Consider the following 17,672-nt stretch of genomic DNA (forward strand, 5'->3'; position numbering starts at 1 on the left):
AGCAAGATTTTTTTATTTATCTGATTACATTATATTGTCAAAAATTGATTATTTTCATTGTAACAGTATTTGATAAGCTACATGTCTCCTGGGTAGTTTCAGATGGCAAGCCTGTCATGTTCCTAAGCTGTGGATCGATGAGAGTCTCTAGTCCTCCATAACCATAAGCTTTGGGCATGCTGTGGTATCAACCGCGCAAAGTTGTGGAACATTGTGTAACCAACAAGTGGGAATTTTTTTTTTTATTATTCTCCAAAATGGTTCACACTGGGACCTGCACCCTCAACATGATAGGTTGGGTGGCTGTCAAGGCAAATAAGTCATTTTCAGGCAACCTCTGTGGCACCTGCCGCATGAAGCTCGCATAGGTATTAGGGCAGAGCCTGAGTTAATTTGTGCTTCCTCAGGAGGTCATTAGTAGATGATTGGATAGGTGTGTTGTCAGAGAGCACTCAGCCCAAAGGGGGGGGGGGGGGGGGGAGGGACCAAAAGCATCTGCCCAAAAGAAACCAGTTCATAACTGCAAAACTTATTACTCCTCCTAGGAATATCTTTTTCATTACTACAAGAGAAGAGGGAACACTTGAGAAGGTGTCATTGTTTTAGATAAAGCCCTGCCCTGAATTGCAGGAATTCCTGTTAAATAATTGATGAATGTGGTGCTTTTTGTGGAGAAGATAGATATTTTCCAACAGAACCTGTAATGCTGGACTACTTGGAGAATCATCAATAAAATAGAACTAAACACCACCCTCAGTTGTTTTTTGCAATTATTTAATGACCATTGCCTTAAAGAAATCAATAAGAAATATAAGTGGGAAGGAGTAACAGGTATGAAGAATGTTGTGAAAGGAATAGATAGTGGTCTTGACGAGACTGCAAGGCTCATGTTATTGACTTCATTCATTTTCTTTGTTTGAACATAGTAAAGTTTGTTAACTTTAGGTTAAAGCCATACATAATAAAGCTGATGCATTCTTTCAAATGTCGACACTAAAGGGATATATAACAGTGCAAGATACACACAATGTGTTCAGAATGGACCAACCTGTACCTAGAACTTGAACAGATATGTTAAACATCACAATTTGGCATGTACAGTGTGGGATCTCACATATTAGCCCTGTACTGAGCCACATTTATAATTTTTCCATTAAGAGTGGTCACTTTCCTGAACAATTAAACTACTCAGTAGTAAAGCCACTTTATAAAAAGGGAGAAAGGAATAATGTAGACAGTTTTAGACAAATTTTTGCCATCAGTGTTTGCTAAAGTTATTGAAAAGGCTGTGTATCGAAGGATAATTGATTATTTTCTTTCACATATATTGCTATCAGATGTACAGTTTGGTTGTAGAAGTGGTTTAACAACTGAAAATGCTACATTCTCTTTTCTCTGTGAGGTACTTGAGGAGTTAAACAAAAGGTTTTGAATGCTAGGCATGACATTGGGACTGTTTCGAATACTGCAGTTCCTGACGTAAGTTCATGGCTTGTGGAAAATAAACTTATGCTAAATCACAGGGAAGACTCAGTTTTTACAGTTTGTAGTGCACAATTCAACAAAACCAGACATTTTAATTTCACAGAATGGGAATGTGATAGAGAAACTGAACAGTTCAAATTTCTAGATGTTCAGACAGATAATAAACTGTTGTGAAACTCCACATTCACAATCTTGTTGAAAGACTTAATGCTGCCATTTTTTCTGTTCAAACAATATCTGAAGTAAATTATAGTTCGACTCGAAAAGTAGTCTACTTTTCTTATTTTCATTCACTTACCACATGTGGTATTATACTTCGGGGTTACTCTTCCTGTTTTTGGCTCTGAAACAGGCAGTTCGAGCAATAAGTGTTGTAAGTTCGTGGGCCTCCTGTCGATCGCCGTTCACTAGTCTGGGTGTTCTGACACTGGCGTCTCAATACGTGTATTCCTTACTGTCGCTTCTTGTTAACAGTATCAGCTCATTCCCACAAATTAGCAGCTTCCAATCAGTCAGCACTAGGCAGAAATCCAATCTGCATTTGAATCCCACTTCCTTGACTTTTGTGCAGAAAGGTGTGCAGTATACTGCTGCATCCATTTTCAATAAGCTACCGAAAGAATTCAAAAATCTTAGCAGTAATCCGCGCTCTTTAAAAATGAAACAGGAGTTTCCTAATGGGTCACTCCTTCTATTCTGTCGAGGGGTTCCTTGAAAAATTCCTTAGTTGTATTGTTGATTCCGTTTCCGTAAGGTTACGGCTGGTCTTTTTTTGCGTTCATAAACATTTTATTTTGTTTATTATTAGTTTTACATTGTAATTTCACGTACTGGCATGTTCTGTGACCTTGGAGATTTGCTCCTCAATTTGGTCCTACAGAACTAGATGTGTAAAATAAAATAAATAAAATATTTGGCAGTTGAGACAATATAATTTTCTTAGAAGAAAAGAAGATCCAGGGACCAGTACCAGTACACGGTTATCGCACTGTGGCACAAAGTAGTTGTCTGTTGCCCAGAAACAACCTGTGTTGGTCACATTGTTTGCACCAGTGGCTGTATCAGTATCCCTGAAAGTGGTCTGCTCTAAGCAAACCTGAGATGCTGAAGCCATCTGCGCCTGGTGATGTTGAAGGCACGTAGTGCGCTAAGGATCATATATAACTGCTGCAGAGACTGATGGAGAATCATTCTGGTGGCAGTACGGGCCACAGATGTGGTGGAGGTCAACATTCATAAGCAATTTCAGTGAAGTTGGAATGTCGGATCAATATAACCCACCACCTTGGAATGTGCATGTCAGAAATCAGGAAGTTAGTCAGTTGTTAACATGCCACAGTGATCCGCATCGATGGAAATTAATTGAAGAATGGTGAAACTGTGAGAATGAGTAGGCGACAAGGTGTCGGATGTCCACACTTCGTCACAGAATGTGGATGTTGGAGACTTAACCTCTCTGTCGAGCAGGATAGGTGGTGATGTGTGGCAGATCTGAAGATAATATGCAGTCCTGATATAGATGAATGTGTTTCAGAGCACACTGTTTAGCTCACATAGTTGAAAGTTGGGGTCTGAGCTGACAATCACTCTGTGTTCCCATTTTGATCCAATGGCATCACCCGTCACGGTTTCGGTGGGCACAGGATCGTCATGATGGATCCAGTGGAACAGTGGAAATTTGTTACCATGTTACGTGACTCACATTTCATTTTACTTCAGGTCGTCGTATCCAGACATGCCATTGTCCAAGTGAGTGGCTGCTCGAAACGAGCACCTTTCCTGTCAATAGGGAAGCTTTTTACAGGTTGCGGTTACCAGGTACTGCATTTCTTTGCTGCAGCTGTGGCAAAGATTGTGGCGTTGGTGGGACGTACACAGTACAAAAATGACAAGGGGTACAGGTGGTCATCGTGGTAGCCATCTGCAACAAGTTGTCATCAGGGTGTGTGTCTACTTGTTCCCATATACCCAAGTGGAAGTGAGGAGGTCCACCATATTGTTGTAAGATGAGGATGCCAGATTTTTCTTGCAGTTGAGGCATAAGCTGCAAAGTTAGTTTTTCAAAGTACGAGAGTAATCCCAAAAGTAAGGTCTCCCATTTTTTTTATAAGTACGTAGACCTGTATATTTCTACAGTGGTTTACATCAGTTCACAGCTTGAACATTTAGCTATTTTTCGTCATAATCACCATTTCTGTCGATGCATTTTTGTAGACGCTGTGGCAGTTTTTGTATGCCCATGGCGCACCAGCTCGCCGCCATGCTGTTCGGAAAGTTATAAATCCCTCCTTTCACCTCGTCGTCGGAGCTGAATCGCTGGGACCACAATTAACGCTGACAGGTACTGAGAGACTCTGAAAAAACTCAAATGGACAATTCAGAACCGGAGAAGAGGAATGTTGAGCAAACTGATGTAAACCATTTAGAAATAAACAGGTCTATGTAGTTATAAAAAAATAGACCTTACTTTTGGGATTACCCTCATAGCAAATGGCTGTGATGGTTTCCTACACAAAAAAGAAAGGACTGTAAATCTTCTCATTCAGCATTGCACAAAACACAGTGACCTGTGGCAAATCTCGTTCGTCTTCAGTGGAGAAATGCGGGTTTTCTGTTCCCCAGAAACGAACGTATGCCAGATTTCATCATTAGAGTGAAAGTTGCTTCGTCACTCAACATTAACCTCTGACATTTCGTTATTATCCATCCTTGCCAACATTTCGGTGTAGAAGTCAGATTGTGGTGCTCAATCTCCTGGTGTGAGGGCTTGACTAGCTGCAGCCTTTAGAGTTTTATCCGTATGCGTTTATACTGGATTCAGGAAATGTATGTTTATGGGACTTGAAGTTCGTGATTAGCGGGCTTAGCTAGAATACTGCTCGAAAGCGATCGTCATTTGTCTCTGACACTGGAGGCTGACCAGGACTTTTGCTGTTCAAATGCCGTCCTTCTCTTCAGGCTGTATCCACCAGTCGTAAATGGAAACTCTGCAGGACAGCTCTCGGTGCAAGATTGTGCGAAATGCTTGTCGGACAACAGTTACTGATCCACTTTCTGCTAACGGAGGGATACAAAAGTTGTTCTGTCGTAGTGTAGTTACCGTTTTCTACACGAGCACTCTGTGGCAGGAGCCTGCAACAAGAGCATTGCACCCATATGTTAAAAAATCTTCCAGAAGTATGATATTAACATTTTAAGATTTGTAGCAAACAATTTTTACTGTTTGATTTGTATGAGTTTTTGAAAGTGTGAAGGTTTTTTTCTGCTCACCCTGTATATTGCACAGGTTTCTCCATCAGGCAGGTGGGGATAATCTGTGTCTATCTCAACTAGTGGAGTCACCACAGTTTTTTTTTGAAAAAGAAGCTGGTGATAAGCCAAAACTGTATAAGGAAGGGTTGCAAATTTCTGTTACCATGTTGCTTTGGTCCTAAGAGGCAAATCAGCAACAGCATGTGCACAGATGTCACAGTTATTGAAGTCTGTCCAAGGAAATCAGAAAGCCTCATTATGACTTTCAAAACATTGCAGCAGTGATTCTTTGCTGCAAGAAATAGACAGGAAATTGAACAAAAACTCCCCTGTTAAGAGGGTATCTATTTTTAAAGAGAACAAAAATGGGTTCTGGCTGTGTGTGGAACATGACCTTTGTGCTTTTGTTTACAAAAACCCACAGTGTGTTTGCGGGCACTTGCGCATGTGCATGCAAGTTTTGAAGGACAAGGGAAGAAACATGTTCTTACTTTCCTTGTGTTTGTCAGAGTTCTACCACGAATGAAACTACCAATAGACGGGTTGGTTTGATCGCCGCAAAATTAATTTAAAACACCGAATGAATTTATAATGAAATGAAATAATATGTTTCTAACAGGAAGTTTTTACAAGCTGCCAAATAGTTGTTGTTACTGTTAGTGTTAGTGTCAGCCGACTTTCCTTGCTGGTTAGCTTGCTTCTGCAACCTCCTTTTCTCTTCTTCTCTGGAGTATATTTGCTGGGAACAGTAATTTCTCAATACTCTTTCTACTTATAAAAATAAGCAAATGCATGCAATTTCTTTTGCTTCACTTAATGATGTATATTTAAACATCAGACTTTCTCCACATAAACAGACACTGTCAAGTAAGTCTCCTCGCATATCCAAAGGTTAGTTACACAGTTCATTTACACATAAGAGAAAGTTGACTTAAAACCCAAGTCCATTCTCACCCTGAATCTGAATACACGTCTTATCCTCTCCAAGACCAAGATGAGCACTAATGAACAATATTTCAACTGTTGTTCTTTTTTTCACTACAATAGTCAAAGTTATAAAACAGCACGGAATAACACAGAAGTTCCTTGAGTCTGCCATGTTCTTTCATTAAACTTCCATGGTGCGACCGGCAAACACTTGTAGGTGCCGTTCGACAGCCTGTCTACTGTTTTCTTACTACACAGTTCGGATCTGCACACACGGACAGGCGATGCACAGTAGGTAGGCTCCCTCAAACTTATATTTAAAATATCGTGTGTTCGAGACGGTAGAAGGCCGAGGGTTCTAGAATTTACGTGGAAATTCTCAGAACACTACAGTATTGATACATTAAGTAAAATTGAGAGAGAGAGAGAGAGAGAGAGAGAGAGAGAGAGAGAGAGAGAGAGAGAGAGAGAAAAGATCCATGAAATCAATTAACATAAATTACAAGTGATGTGTTACATTCTGTGTGGTTTACATAATTTTCACACTGTATGATATACAGGGTGGCAGTTATTGAACTACATGAAATAAAATCGTCATAACTTCTGAACGGTTTGCGTTAGGACGTTCAGAATACACGATTGGCTGCAGGGCACGAGGGGAATTAGTATGCGCAGGCACCTTTGGTTTAGACGAAGTCCACTTTCATTTGGATAGGTTCATCAGTAAGCAAAATTGGCACATTTCGCATTTCTTAATTGAAAGGTTTCGTTTGGAGTGTGGCCCAATATGGATGTGAAACTTGGACAGTTGGAAGAGCAGAGAGAAGACGGCTAGAGGCCCTGGAGATGTGGTGCTATAGAAGGATGATGAAGATCAGCTGGACAGACAAAGTAACAAATGAAGAGGTGCTTAGAAGAGTACAGGAAACCAGATCTCTGTGGAGGCACATCCAAACAAGAAGAGACAAACTTGTAGGGCACATCCTACGACACAACAATATCATTGGAACAATAGCAGAAGGAGTTATTGAGGGAAGGAATCGGCGGGGGCGACCAAGGATATCATACATGCAACAGATCATGAATGACGTTGGATGTAACACATATGTGGAAATGAAGAGGAAAGCAGACAGAAGAGAGGAATGGCGCTCTGCTGCAAACCAACCTCAGGGTTGAACACTAAAGAAGAAAGAAGAAGAATTGAGAAATCTCTTCAACCTCAACGGATAACTGTGTGGTGAGCAGTGTCCAGTCGGGGAATAATTGGTGCGATATTCCTCGATGGCATGTGACTACCGAATGGTACGTGAAGGTTTTGGAAGGTGATTTCATCCCCATTATTCAAAGTGCCCCTAATTTTGAAGAGATGGGGTTCATGCAAGATGGAGCTCAATCCCATCGAAGCAGGAGAGTGTTTGATGTCCTGAAGGAGCTCTTCGGGGACCGCATTCTGGCTCTGGGGTGTCCAGAGGCCACTGGCACGGGCATTGATTGGCCGCCATATTCTCGGATCTGAACACATGTGACTCCTTTCTGTGGGGCTATATTTATGGATAAGGTGTACAGCAACAGCCCCAAAACCATTGCTGAGCTGAAGACAGCCTTTGAGGAGGTCAATGACAGCATCGATGTTCCGACACTTCCGTGGGTCGTGCAGAATTTCTCCACATCATTGTCAATGCTGCCACGCATATTGAACATGATATAACCTAAATCTGAATACCTGTAGTGATGTTTACATCTTGAATAAAGTGGTTGCCCTCCATAGTTTTAACTAATTTACATTTTTTTTCATACAGTTCAATGGTTGTCACTCTGTGCCTGCATTGCTACTTTTGATACTTACTGTCATTAAGAAATATTGAGACATAATCAATTGTCTGCAACTGTTAGTGTATTTTCCTGTATTTACTGTAAAGTCTCACTGAATTTGTGATCAGGAACCATCTTTGTCTGTTCCAGGAGGCATCCACGAGAGAAGACGCCTCAGATATTACACGGTAAAAGCTTCATTATTTTATTGACACACAAGTTTTACTAGGTGAGGTTGGTGCCTTTGTGCTTTCCTTCACATCCATCCAGATTGTACATAAGAAATCCACACCCTGTGGTGGCACTGTTCACTCTTCAGACTTGTGCTTCTTCGCTAATGACGTTATTGACAGGTTGTTCAGTGCTAATCTTCCCTCTGTGGATTACTGTGTTTACTACTGAATACTTGCTTCACAAATAACTTTCATTGTGCATGGAAAATAAATAGTAATGTTAAAGTTCTTAACATGACCATTAATTTTCTGTTAGGGGAGCGTAACTTTGCCGTCTCTCTCTCTTCTGATCTACTGCTTTCTTCTCCAGTTCACTGTGTCTGTGAGCTTTCTTCCAATTTACAACTACATCTATACTTTGCAAACTTTCCTGAATATAAGCTGCGCCTGAAATTTGAGACTCGAAATTCAAAGGGACAGAGAAGTTTTAGGCAGAGTCTGCCACTTGTTTTACCAGTCATCTACAACCTGAAACTTTGCCTGTCTCCTTTTCCCTTCTCTGTCACATGCCCATAAATAATGGTCTTTATGCTCTCATTTCCATTTCAAATATGCCCAATCCAATTTTTCTCTCTAATTTTAATCACTTCTTGTAATTAGATAACTCCAGTTCTTAGGACCCCTTTAAACTGTCACCATGTGCAACATTCAGCATTTTTCATCAAATCAGTTCCTTATTTAGACTACTTCCGGTTAATTTCATTCTTGGAGGCACCTTTTTAATATTAGACCATGCACCCAGCATCAGATTTCTCAGACTGGAAATCATAGTTTGTACCCGCACCCCTCCATAAAAGTTCTTAAATATTCAACTTGAAGATTGCTTGGACAAAAAGAAGCACTCTTGATTTTGTTGTAATAACAAACAACTCCATTTATTCACCAAGAGTATGAGACACACAGATGTTATCCTCATGACAACATGTGAGCAGCTGCAAAATCAAATTCAGTTGAAAGATACGAACCCAGTTAATCACTATTACCGTATTTACTCGAATCTAATCCACACCTGAAAAATGAGACTCTAAATCAAGGAAAAAAAAAAAAAAAAAAAAAATTCCCGAATATAAGCTGCACCTGAAATTTGTGACTCGAAATTCAAGGGGAGAGATAAGTTTTAGGCCGCACCTCTAAATCGAAACGAAGTTGGTCTATTGTAATAAGGGACACAATTTAGGTTGAATGAATAACGATACAGCTACAGTAGTTTGGTTTGAGTCGTAAGCTTAGCAGTTAAGCTTTGCCAGGTAGCCATTGCTATGCGTCAGGTGCTCCGTCCGTATTTATACGGGTACCCTTCCTTTTTCATGTGCTTCGTCTGGTTTGAATCGGTTGCTTATTTTGCTTTGATCTGATAAGTGCTGTTCTCTTTGTTATGGGTGTTTACGTCACTCTAAGCTGAATATGCATTATTGTACTGTGTCATGCATTGTTTGTTGCATTCTGATAATGAGTGTTTACGACCTGTTGCCGCTCGCGGCATGGCTTGCTTTTGTAACGCCGCATACAAAAAAAAAGAGGAATTGTCTCATTAGCGAAACAATGGCAAGAGACTGCTATTTGTTGTTACCTACACAACTGCTTTCTTTCATAATGATCAACAAGAAACAAATAATAGACTGCGTATAGATGTTCTGAACGAGAGTTTAGCTAAAATTTTTCTCTGTTTGAAAATCTTTGCAGACACCTCTTTTGTACATTACATTCTGCACAGAAATTAGAGTCTGCTTAGATTTAAAAATCTAGTCAATTGCCGTGCTTCATTTCTGACTGTATCACTATTAGGCATAAGAATACTACTAATATAAACATGGGATGATATCTATATTTTTCCGCGTTTGCTGTTGTCTCACTCTAGTTTCAAAGTTTATTAGGCAGACAGGATTTAAGTGATATCAGCAAACATGAAAGAATACATGGCAAAATCTTTATATTCGTATTTCCTTATGGTGAAGAGAATACTGCATGCGATTCACAGTTCATAAAAGTTCCTATTAGCAACTATCTCTTCTCAGAACGTAGAGTTGGCCATATTGACAAACATCCCAAACAGTCTTGTCAGTCGGATTTTCGTAGTACATTGAAATTCTGCTACATTCGAAGATGAACAGTACGGAATTTGTATTTACTTTGTTGGATAATGTATGAAAATGCAGTGGTCGAAACTCAGGGCAGAGAAAAAAAGGTCTTCTTCTTCTCCTCTCTCTCTCTCTCTGTCTCTCTCTCCCTTTTTTTTTGTACTGGCTCAGAGGTTTTGGTGCCAGTTTTTATCTTTGTGCCTGCAAAGCATGCCTGTGTAGCGCTACATATATTAGTTGTGGCGGCACCTACCAACATTTTTCAGAACTTCCACTTACTTTACACTCGATTTTAAGCCACAGGCAGTTTTTTGGATTACAAAAACCGGAAAAACAGTGCGGCTTAGATTCGAGTAAATATGGTAGATTTGTAGCATAGACTACATCTATGATGTTTCTCCGGTATTATTTGTAGTGCCCCCCTCCCCCTGTTGTTCCCTGGTCAAGCACAGTGATGGACAGTCCTGTTCCACTGGGTTGTCGACTTCTTTCACCACAGGAAGCCTCTCCCAAATGAAAGTTTGACAGTAGCAACTCTCTACACCGACAAATCTTGAAATGGTTTATATCATTAATGAAGTTGTTATTAGAGGGTCTGCATTCTCACTTTGCATCCTGTTTCATCTTTCCCATCTTCCCTGTAACATACAACAACATACTTCATTGATAGTTCCTTGATGCTGAAATCGGTATTGCTGCCAAATATAATATTGCTCTTTGTTAATACAGGTTTGCTGTTGATATTGTGTTTGTATTTCTGCTGCGTGTTTCCATACTGATTGCTGGATTGTTGTATTTTTTAATTTATACTACTTTACATCACTTTCATTTTAGCATTGAAACCATGCCCTCAGGACTGTGATGTTCACAATTTTATTAAAGTTGTTTCCTAAGATGATGATATTGTCTGCAGATATCTAAGCCTCATTCTTTCTGATCCTGAAACTTTCTGTTTAATCCTCTGCTGACAGATTCGTCATACTCCTTTACCTGATTACATCTACATTGTTACTCTAAAGTTTACAGGCAGTTCATAGTACCACTTTCAAAATATTTTTGACTGTTCAACTCTCATATAGCATGCATCTTTTCGTGTGTTCTGTGATTTTTCTTATGTTCTTATGATGGTAGTTTGGTGAGAGTCAACAAAATATTGTGACAATCAGTGGAAAAAGTTTAAGACTGAAATTTTGTGAAAAATTCTCACGGCATCGGAAAGTGCATTTATTAGTTGCTAGTCACCATATAGCAGATACAGTCTGTCGGCAAACTGGAGAGCGAGCGTGCCAGTCCCCACTCTGCCTACCCAGCCACGTCACAGTGGGCTACTACGCACTGTTTCGCATTGTAGTACCGGCCCTGCCACGCTGTGCGCTTTAAATCAGTGGCGAGCCATGTACAGATATGTTCCGGCTGTGTATTTTTTTAGACGACTGTATTAAGACCGAAAAGAGTACAAAAACGATAGCTTCTTTCGAAACACAACATTTTAAATAAGTAATATTAATATAAGAACGGATGTCAGGATTCTACCTACTAACAAGGAACCAAATGGCTGTTCATGTAAATGTATGTTCTTCTACTGCTATTCGGAAAATGAACCCCATATAATGGAATCTATCTGTACAATTTAAGGCTTGTTCTTACTTTGTATTTCTACCAAAAGGTGTAAGTTTTGTTGAAACTTAACAATTCTTGCAACACGAAGAGTGTTTAAAAAATAATTAGAAATTTATAATTTTGTGCATTGTATTACTCCAATTTGCAGTATTTTTTGGTCACTGTCTTCGTAAGCATGTTTGAAACGTATCTGTACAATGTTTTGCATATTGGGTATTTACTCTGTTTGTAGCTGTCAAAAAGGTTACATGTGTTTTGGTAGCATCAACGATTATTTGTTTTGTACAAAAATAGATTAGAGAATCTGTATAAAATTTTGATATAAGAATTGAATAAAGTGTATCAAATTTTTAGAAACGTTAAATAATGCTTTTGGTGAGCCCATTATGAGTAAATCAAGGACATGCAAGCGGTATAAACGTTTCAAAGTAGGCCTTATAGGACAGTGGTTTTGTAAGTATGGATGAGATTAAAAATGCACAGTTAAGAGACCTGTAAACTATCCTGAGGAAACAGTTCGTAAAGTGTTTTGGGAATTAGAAAAAGCAGTGGTATAAGTGTGTAGTATGTAATGGAGAATATTTTGAAGAGGACAAAATTGCTGTAGATAAGCAAATGAAGTTATTACCAAAAAATAAAAATTAATATGTGAACGCACCTCATATGTCAATCTTTTTACATTCAAGTCCAGGACCTGTGTACATGTTTCAAAGGAAATGTGGTTGTCAGTAGAATATCTTTGGCTTCCCTCCGACAACCATGCCTCCATCCTTGCTACCCTCCCTGTTTTCCTTTCCCTGTTGCTTCATAACCTGGGTTCTGAGTAACTAAATCCACTTTCCCTTCTTCCCTTTCTTTCCCCTCTCCCCTCCCTGATGAAGGAACATTTATTTCGAAAGCTAGGAACGTAAATTTTCTGTTCTGTTTTGTGTATCTATCGGCTGTACTGAGCTGAGGTAAGTACTGGCCAGCCCCTCTATCTTTTTGTTATTCCTTGGTTTTATACACAAGATGGCCTCTTGTTAGTTTCTGCCTATGTGTGTGCTTTCTTATTTATTTACCAGTGCAGTGGAAGTGCAACATAGGGATAAAAGAATGTAGTTCCAAAGAGAAAATAAACTGAAAGTAATTTTCATTTCATAACATTAATGGTAGCTGTAAATAAAGTTATTATAATTTGATGGGTGTAATGCAGTATCTTCAGAATAATAATTAATGTCATTAACTTATATTACACTTTATGCTTTGCTGCAGATGCTGTTTCCTGGAAGTTTGTTAAGTGAAAACAGGCTGGAGAACTGTGTGGTTCACATAAATTGTATAAAGACAGTTGTTCAGGTGTGCAATTTATTATGCCACTGAGTACTTGTTGAAATCGTACATCGTACTGGCCCTCCATCCGCAGCTCGTGGTCTAGTGGCTAGGGTTGGTACCTCTGTATCACGGGGTCCCAGGTTCGGTTCCCAGCCGGATTGGGGATTTTTTCTGCCCAGGGCCTTGGTGTCTGTGTTGCTCTCTTCATTTCATCACCATTCAAGAACAGTGGTCAGTCTGGACTGTGTAAAGATTGGGAATTTGTATGGGCGGTGATAACCACCAAGTTGAGAGCCCCACAAACCAAATATCATAATCACCATAATTATACTGGCCCTCGTGCTACCCTCTTACACTCCTTATATACCTTTTATGACAATCAATACCTTGTTACATACAGCAAACTTGCCAATTACAATTACAGAAGTTATTATCAATTACAAAAATGACTTCATCCGTTAGTTACAGATGAAATGTCATTTAAAATTGACCACATGATTAAACAATGTTGATTACAGTTTTGTTAATTACACAGAAAGTACTCTGTCCCAAATCTCCCTTAGGCCGGTATTACACTGTCATATTTCTTTGTCAAAGTTGATAGGTCAAATATTTATGTCAAAGAAATTTGATGGTCTAATAGGGAACTTTGTCAAATCTTGCCTTTCATCAGAGAAATATGATCAAATTTGGGGCTTGCAATAGATTTGATCATAAAAGTTGTTCATCTCCTGTTCACTGCTATGTAAAATGTAACTGCTTTGAGCTGTGGCATTGCTACAGCTATTTAAGATCTTTAATGTGTTCGGGAACATGGCTGCAAAGTTTAATTGGTTTGTTCCTTTGATTTTTTTTAATAACCTTGCTTTGAATGGAATGGGGGGATGAGCGGGCACAATGGACGCTATTAATCGTGTGTGGATGGCCAGGTGGGATATGCTGCAGGTGACTTAACATCCACAATCACTGCTATAGCCATTCACCTCTACATCTGGAAACAGCCAAGCATCTTTTCAGCAAGCCAGAATAGAAGAGGAAACCCTCTAAAATAAAATTTGTTATCAGCTCTCCATTCTACTTTACCTGTCTGTGAAGTGTGGATGCCACAAGTTAGAAAGTGCTTCATCTTTTTCATTCTTTTTATTAAGTTCGTATTGTTGGAACACTAATTATAATAATTAAATTATTCAAAAATGAAAATAGTTATTATTGCCCATATAGTGTACTAAACATTAATTTACCACCAGATATTCCCCCTCCCGTGCTTCATAAATCGCTTCACACATTCCTGGAATTATTTTGGTTAATGTGCACTGTGGCATTAGAGTGCTGTATTGAAACATAGAGTGGCTCTCTCCTGTAGCCAAAAAGCACAGTGTTACGGTGAGACTGTCTTCTACACATATAACATTAATCAAGTAAGTATTCTGTTTTGGAATCTGAGGAGCCACTTCACTGAAAAAAACTGAAATCCTCTCTCATCCTTTCGTGAGTATAATTTATATGAGACTTGATGTCCTCCACATGCAGCTCTCATAACAAGTTTTGCTGAATGATTTATCATCTCGATGAAAGACCCGTGTCTTTATCCAAGTATGTTCCCTTTTGTTTCTGCCACTTCTCTTCCAAATGCACACACAGTCCAATTGTGGTACAAACAACTACAGTGCATAATAACAAGTTGTTGTTGGCCAGCATCTTGAACTTTGACGAGAAACATGATGACAGTGTAATACACCTTTTTGTGCGAGTCAAAGAGCTGTGTCAAAGAAATTTGAGGAATATTTGATCTCATTTCTTTGTCAAAGAAATATGATAGTGCAATATCGGCCTAACAGGTTTCTGGTTTCAAATATATGTACATTATTTTTTGGTGTGAACAGGGTTTCAGTAAATGTCACAGTAGTCCAAATAATCACGTTGTTTGCATTGTGAGTAAGATTTAGTTGTATCAGTTTCAGTAAGTAAATAGTTTCAATAAACGTCACAGTAGTCCAAATAATCACTTTGTTTGCATTGTCAGTGAGATTTAGTTGTATCAGTTTCAGTAAGTACTAAGTAATTAGATGTTGTTATGTTAAGCAGTTGCATGGTAAGCTGACAGTATGTTAATCAAAGTTGTTGTAGGTTTCAAACATTATAAAACAATATTTTAGTGTCTCTTTCATTATGTGATGGTTCATAACTGAATGATTCTAATGGTAACTAGACAAATTCATTATACATGTTCCTGGTGATGATTGAAAGTGAACACTTTCACATGGTTATTGAAAATTACAGTTTAGTGTTCAGAAGGTGAAATTACCTATTAAGCCCCAGTCTAATGATACAACAGTGAATAGTTTCTTGAATCATATAAAGAATGAGCTGTTAAGTTGCAACAGCGTGCATTCGGGAAGCACTTTAATATCGTGCCTTCAAGTCGTCTCCGTGATCAAAAATAGATTGTTATGTGGTAAAGTTTATGGATACTAGCAGTGTGCGGAATATGAAATCAATATTATCAAGAAAGTTAGGCTAGCAATTTTGAATCCCTCCAAGTGTTCTGCATGCGAACATGCAGCTCCTTTTGCAATTTTCTGAAATTCACGGTGAGATGAATTCTTGATGCCGACTTGAAATTTCATCCATATATACTGGCAGTGGTGCTCACACTTACTGCATGCGACTGACTTTCACGAAAAAATGTATGTGAATCCTTTATCGACAACCTGCCTCATGACACTCTCCTGTTCTTCAGCGACGAGGCATATTTTATTTGTCTGGATGTGGTGAATAAACAAGATGTGCGATACTGTCACACAGTTCTGTTTCGTACAGGATAAAGGTAGGCTGGTAATCCAACCAAGACTTAGGTAAATGAAAGCTGCATTCATCAGATTTGTTGGCCTAGAAAAAACAGCATTTGACTATGCAAAACTGTACAAGTAGTTCAAAATTGTCAGGAAAATAGGTTTACTCTAAAGGGAAAGACAGGTAATACATAATATGTATGAGAATTCCAATATCAACTACTGCATTTTAAGGCATACGCAGGCGATTATATACACAGTCCAGTCACATTAATGTGAACACCGCCTGTGTGTGACATCAACATGTGATAACCACTCGCAGGTGGCAGTATTAGCAGTGGAGGTATGTGAAGCTTGTTTGGAGGGGGGGGGGGGGGGGGTGCATGCAGAAAACAGAGCAACCATTGCCGCAATGTGGAAACGGAGCTGACGTCCAGAAGGGTATGATCATTGGCTTTTGGGCCAAGGATGGAAGCATTTCTGAAACGGGATAGTTTGTAACAGTTCGCTTGTTCCCGTGGTTAAAGTATACTGTATACAGAGAAATGGTGCTGTCCAAAACTAGTTTCTAGCCAGCTGTAGTGTACCACAGCCTGTAGATGAGAGAGGTGAACAGTGGTTGCGGATATCTGTATGGTCAAATATACTCCGTCTTCAGGCCACGAGTGGCCTACCGGGACCTTCCGACCGCCGTGTCACCCTTGAGGAGGATGCGGATAGGAGGGTCGTGGGGTCAGCACAGCACTCTCCCGGTCGCTACGATGGTATTCTTGACCGAAGCCGGTAGCTCCTCAACTGGCATCACGAGGCTGAGTGCACCCCGAAAAATGGCAACAGCGCACGGTGGCTGGATGGTCACCCATCCGAGTGCCGGCCACGCCCGACAGTGCTTAACTTAGGTGATCTCATGGGAACCGGTGTATCCACTGCGGCAAGTCCGTTGCCCGTACGGTCAAATAGACGTGCGACAACTGTTGAGCAGCTGCCTAACCAGATGGACTGAGGGGCTACAAACGGTGTCTCCTCAGTGACTGTTCCACGAATGTTGCTACACGTGAACCTCTGCAGAAGACCTCTAATTCGTGCATCCGTGCTGACTGCTATTCGTCACTGACAGAAGCTGGAATTTGCATCCCAATACCACTGCCAAACATCCGCTGAGTGGCAACAACTGGCCTATTCTGATGATTTGGATTTTATGCATCCCACTTAGTAAATGAATCGACTTCATTTACTTCTGATACGATTGATGTGGAAGAGTTACGGGCAAATTTTAAACACATTGTAAATCACGCATTGGACAAGTATGTGCCGAAAAAGTGGGTTGCGGACAGAACCGACCCGCCGTGGTTTAACAGTGTAATTAGGAAAATGCTCAGGAAGCAAAGGCAGTTGCACTCGCGGTACAAGAAAGATTGGTAGAATGAAGACAGACGAAAGTTAGTAGAGATTCGTGTTGCTGTAAAAAGAGCAATGCGCGAAGCATTCAACCACTACCACTGTCATACCTTAGCAAAAGATCTCGCTGAAAACCCAAGGAAATTCTGGGCTTACGTAAAATCGGTAGGCGGGTCGAAGGCTTCCATCCAGTCACTCACTGAGCAGTCTGGCCTGGCAACAGAAGACAGCAAAACGAAAGCTGAAATTTTAAATTTAGCATTTCAGAAATCTTTCACGCAGGAGGATTGCACAAACATACCGCCATTTGAGTCTCGTACAGATTCTCATATGGAGGACATAGTGATAGACATCCATGGGGCTGTGAAGCAGCTGAATGGGTTGGAAAAAAAGTAAATAAATAAATAAATCCCGTAATGTTTGAATACTCCATTAGTGCAGCGCTTGACACAGTCACGTCGATTAAATATTTGGGCATATCATTGCAGAGTGATATGAAGTGAGACAAGCATGTAATGGTAGTTGTGGGGAAGGCGGATAGTCGTTTTCGGTTCATTGGAAGAATTTTGGGAAGATGTGGTTCATCTGTAAAGGAGACCGCTTATAAAACACTAATACGACCTATTCTCGAGTACTGCTCGAGCGTTTGGGCTCCTTATCATGTCAGATTGAGGGAGGGCATAGAAGCAATTCAGAGATGGGCTGCTAGATTTGTTACTGGTAGGATCGATCGTCACGCGAGTGTTACGGAAATGCTTCAG

The 17,672-nt window shown here is 39.9% G+C and overlaps 1 protein-coding gene across 1 annotated transcript in view; it reads left to right on the forward strand.

The window, feature by feature from the left end:
- The window catches only part of LOC126295266 (uncharacterized), a 710,311-nt gene that overhangs the window by 134,669 nt on the left and 557,970 nt on the right, over positions 1 to 17,672 (forward strand). The window contains exon 10 of the mRNA XM_049987689.1: positions 7,627 to 7,664. Within this exon, the coding sequence (XP_049843646.1) occupies positions 7,627 to 7,664 (38 nt within the window). The remainder of the gene's footprint in view (positions 1 to 7,626; positions 7,665 to 17,672) is intronic.

This window comes from Schistocerca gregaria, chromosome 11 (genome assembly GCF_023897955.1).
Source record: "Schistocerca gregaria isolate iqSchGreg1 chromosome 11, iqSchGreg1.2, whole genome shotgun sequence".
Classification (NCBI taxonomy): domain Eukaryota; kingdom Metazoa; phylum Arthropoda; class Insecta; order Orthoptera; family Acrididae; genus Schistocerca; species Schistocerca gregaria.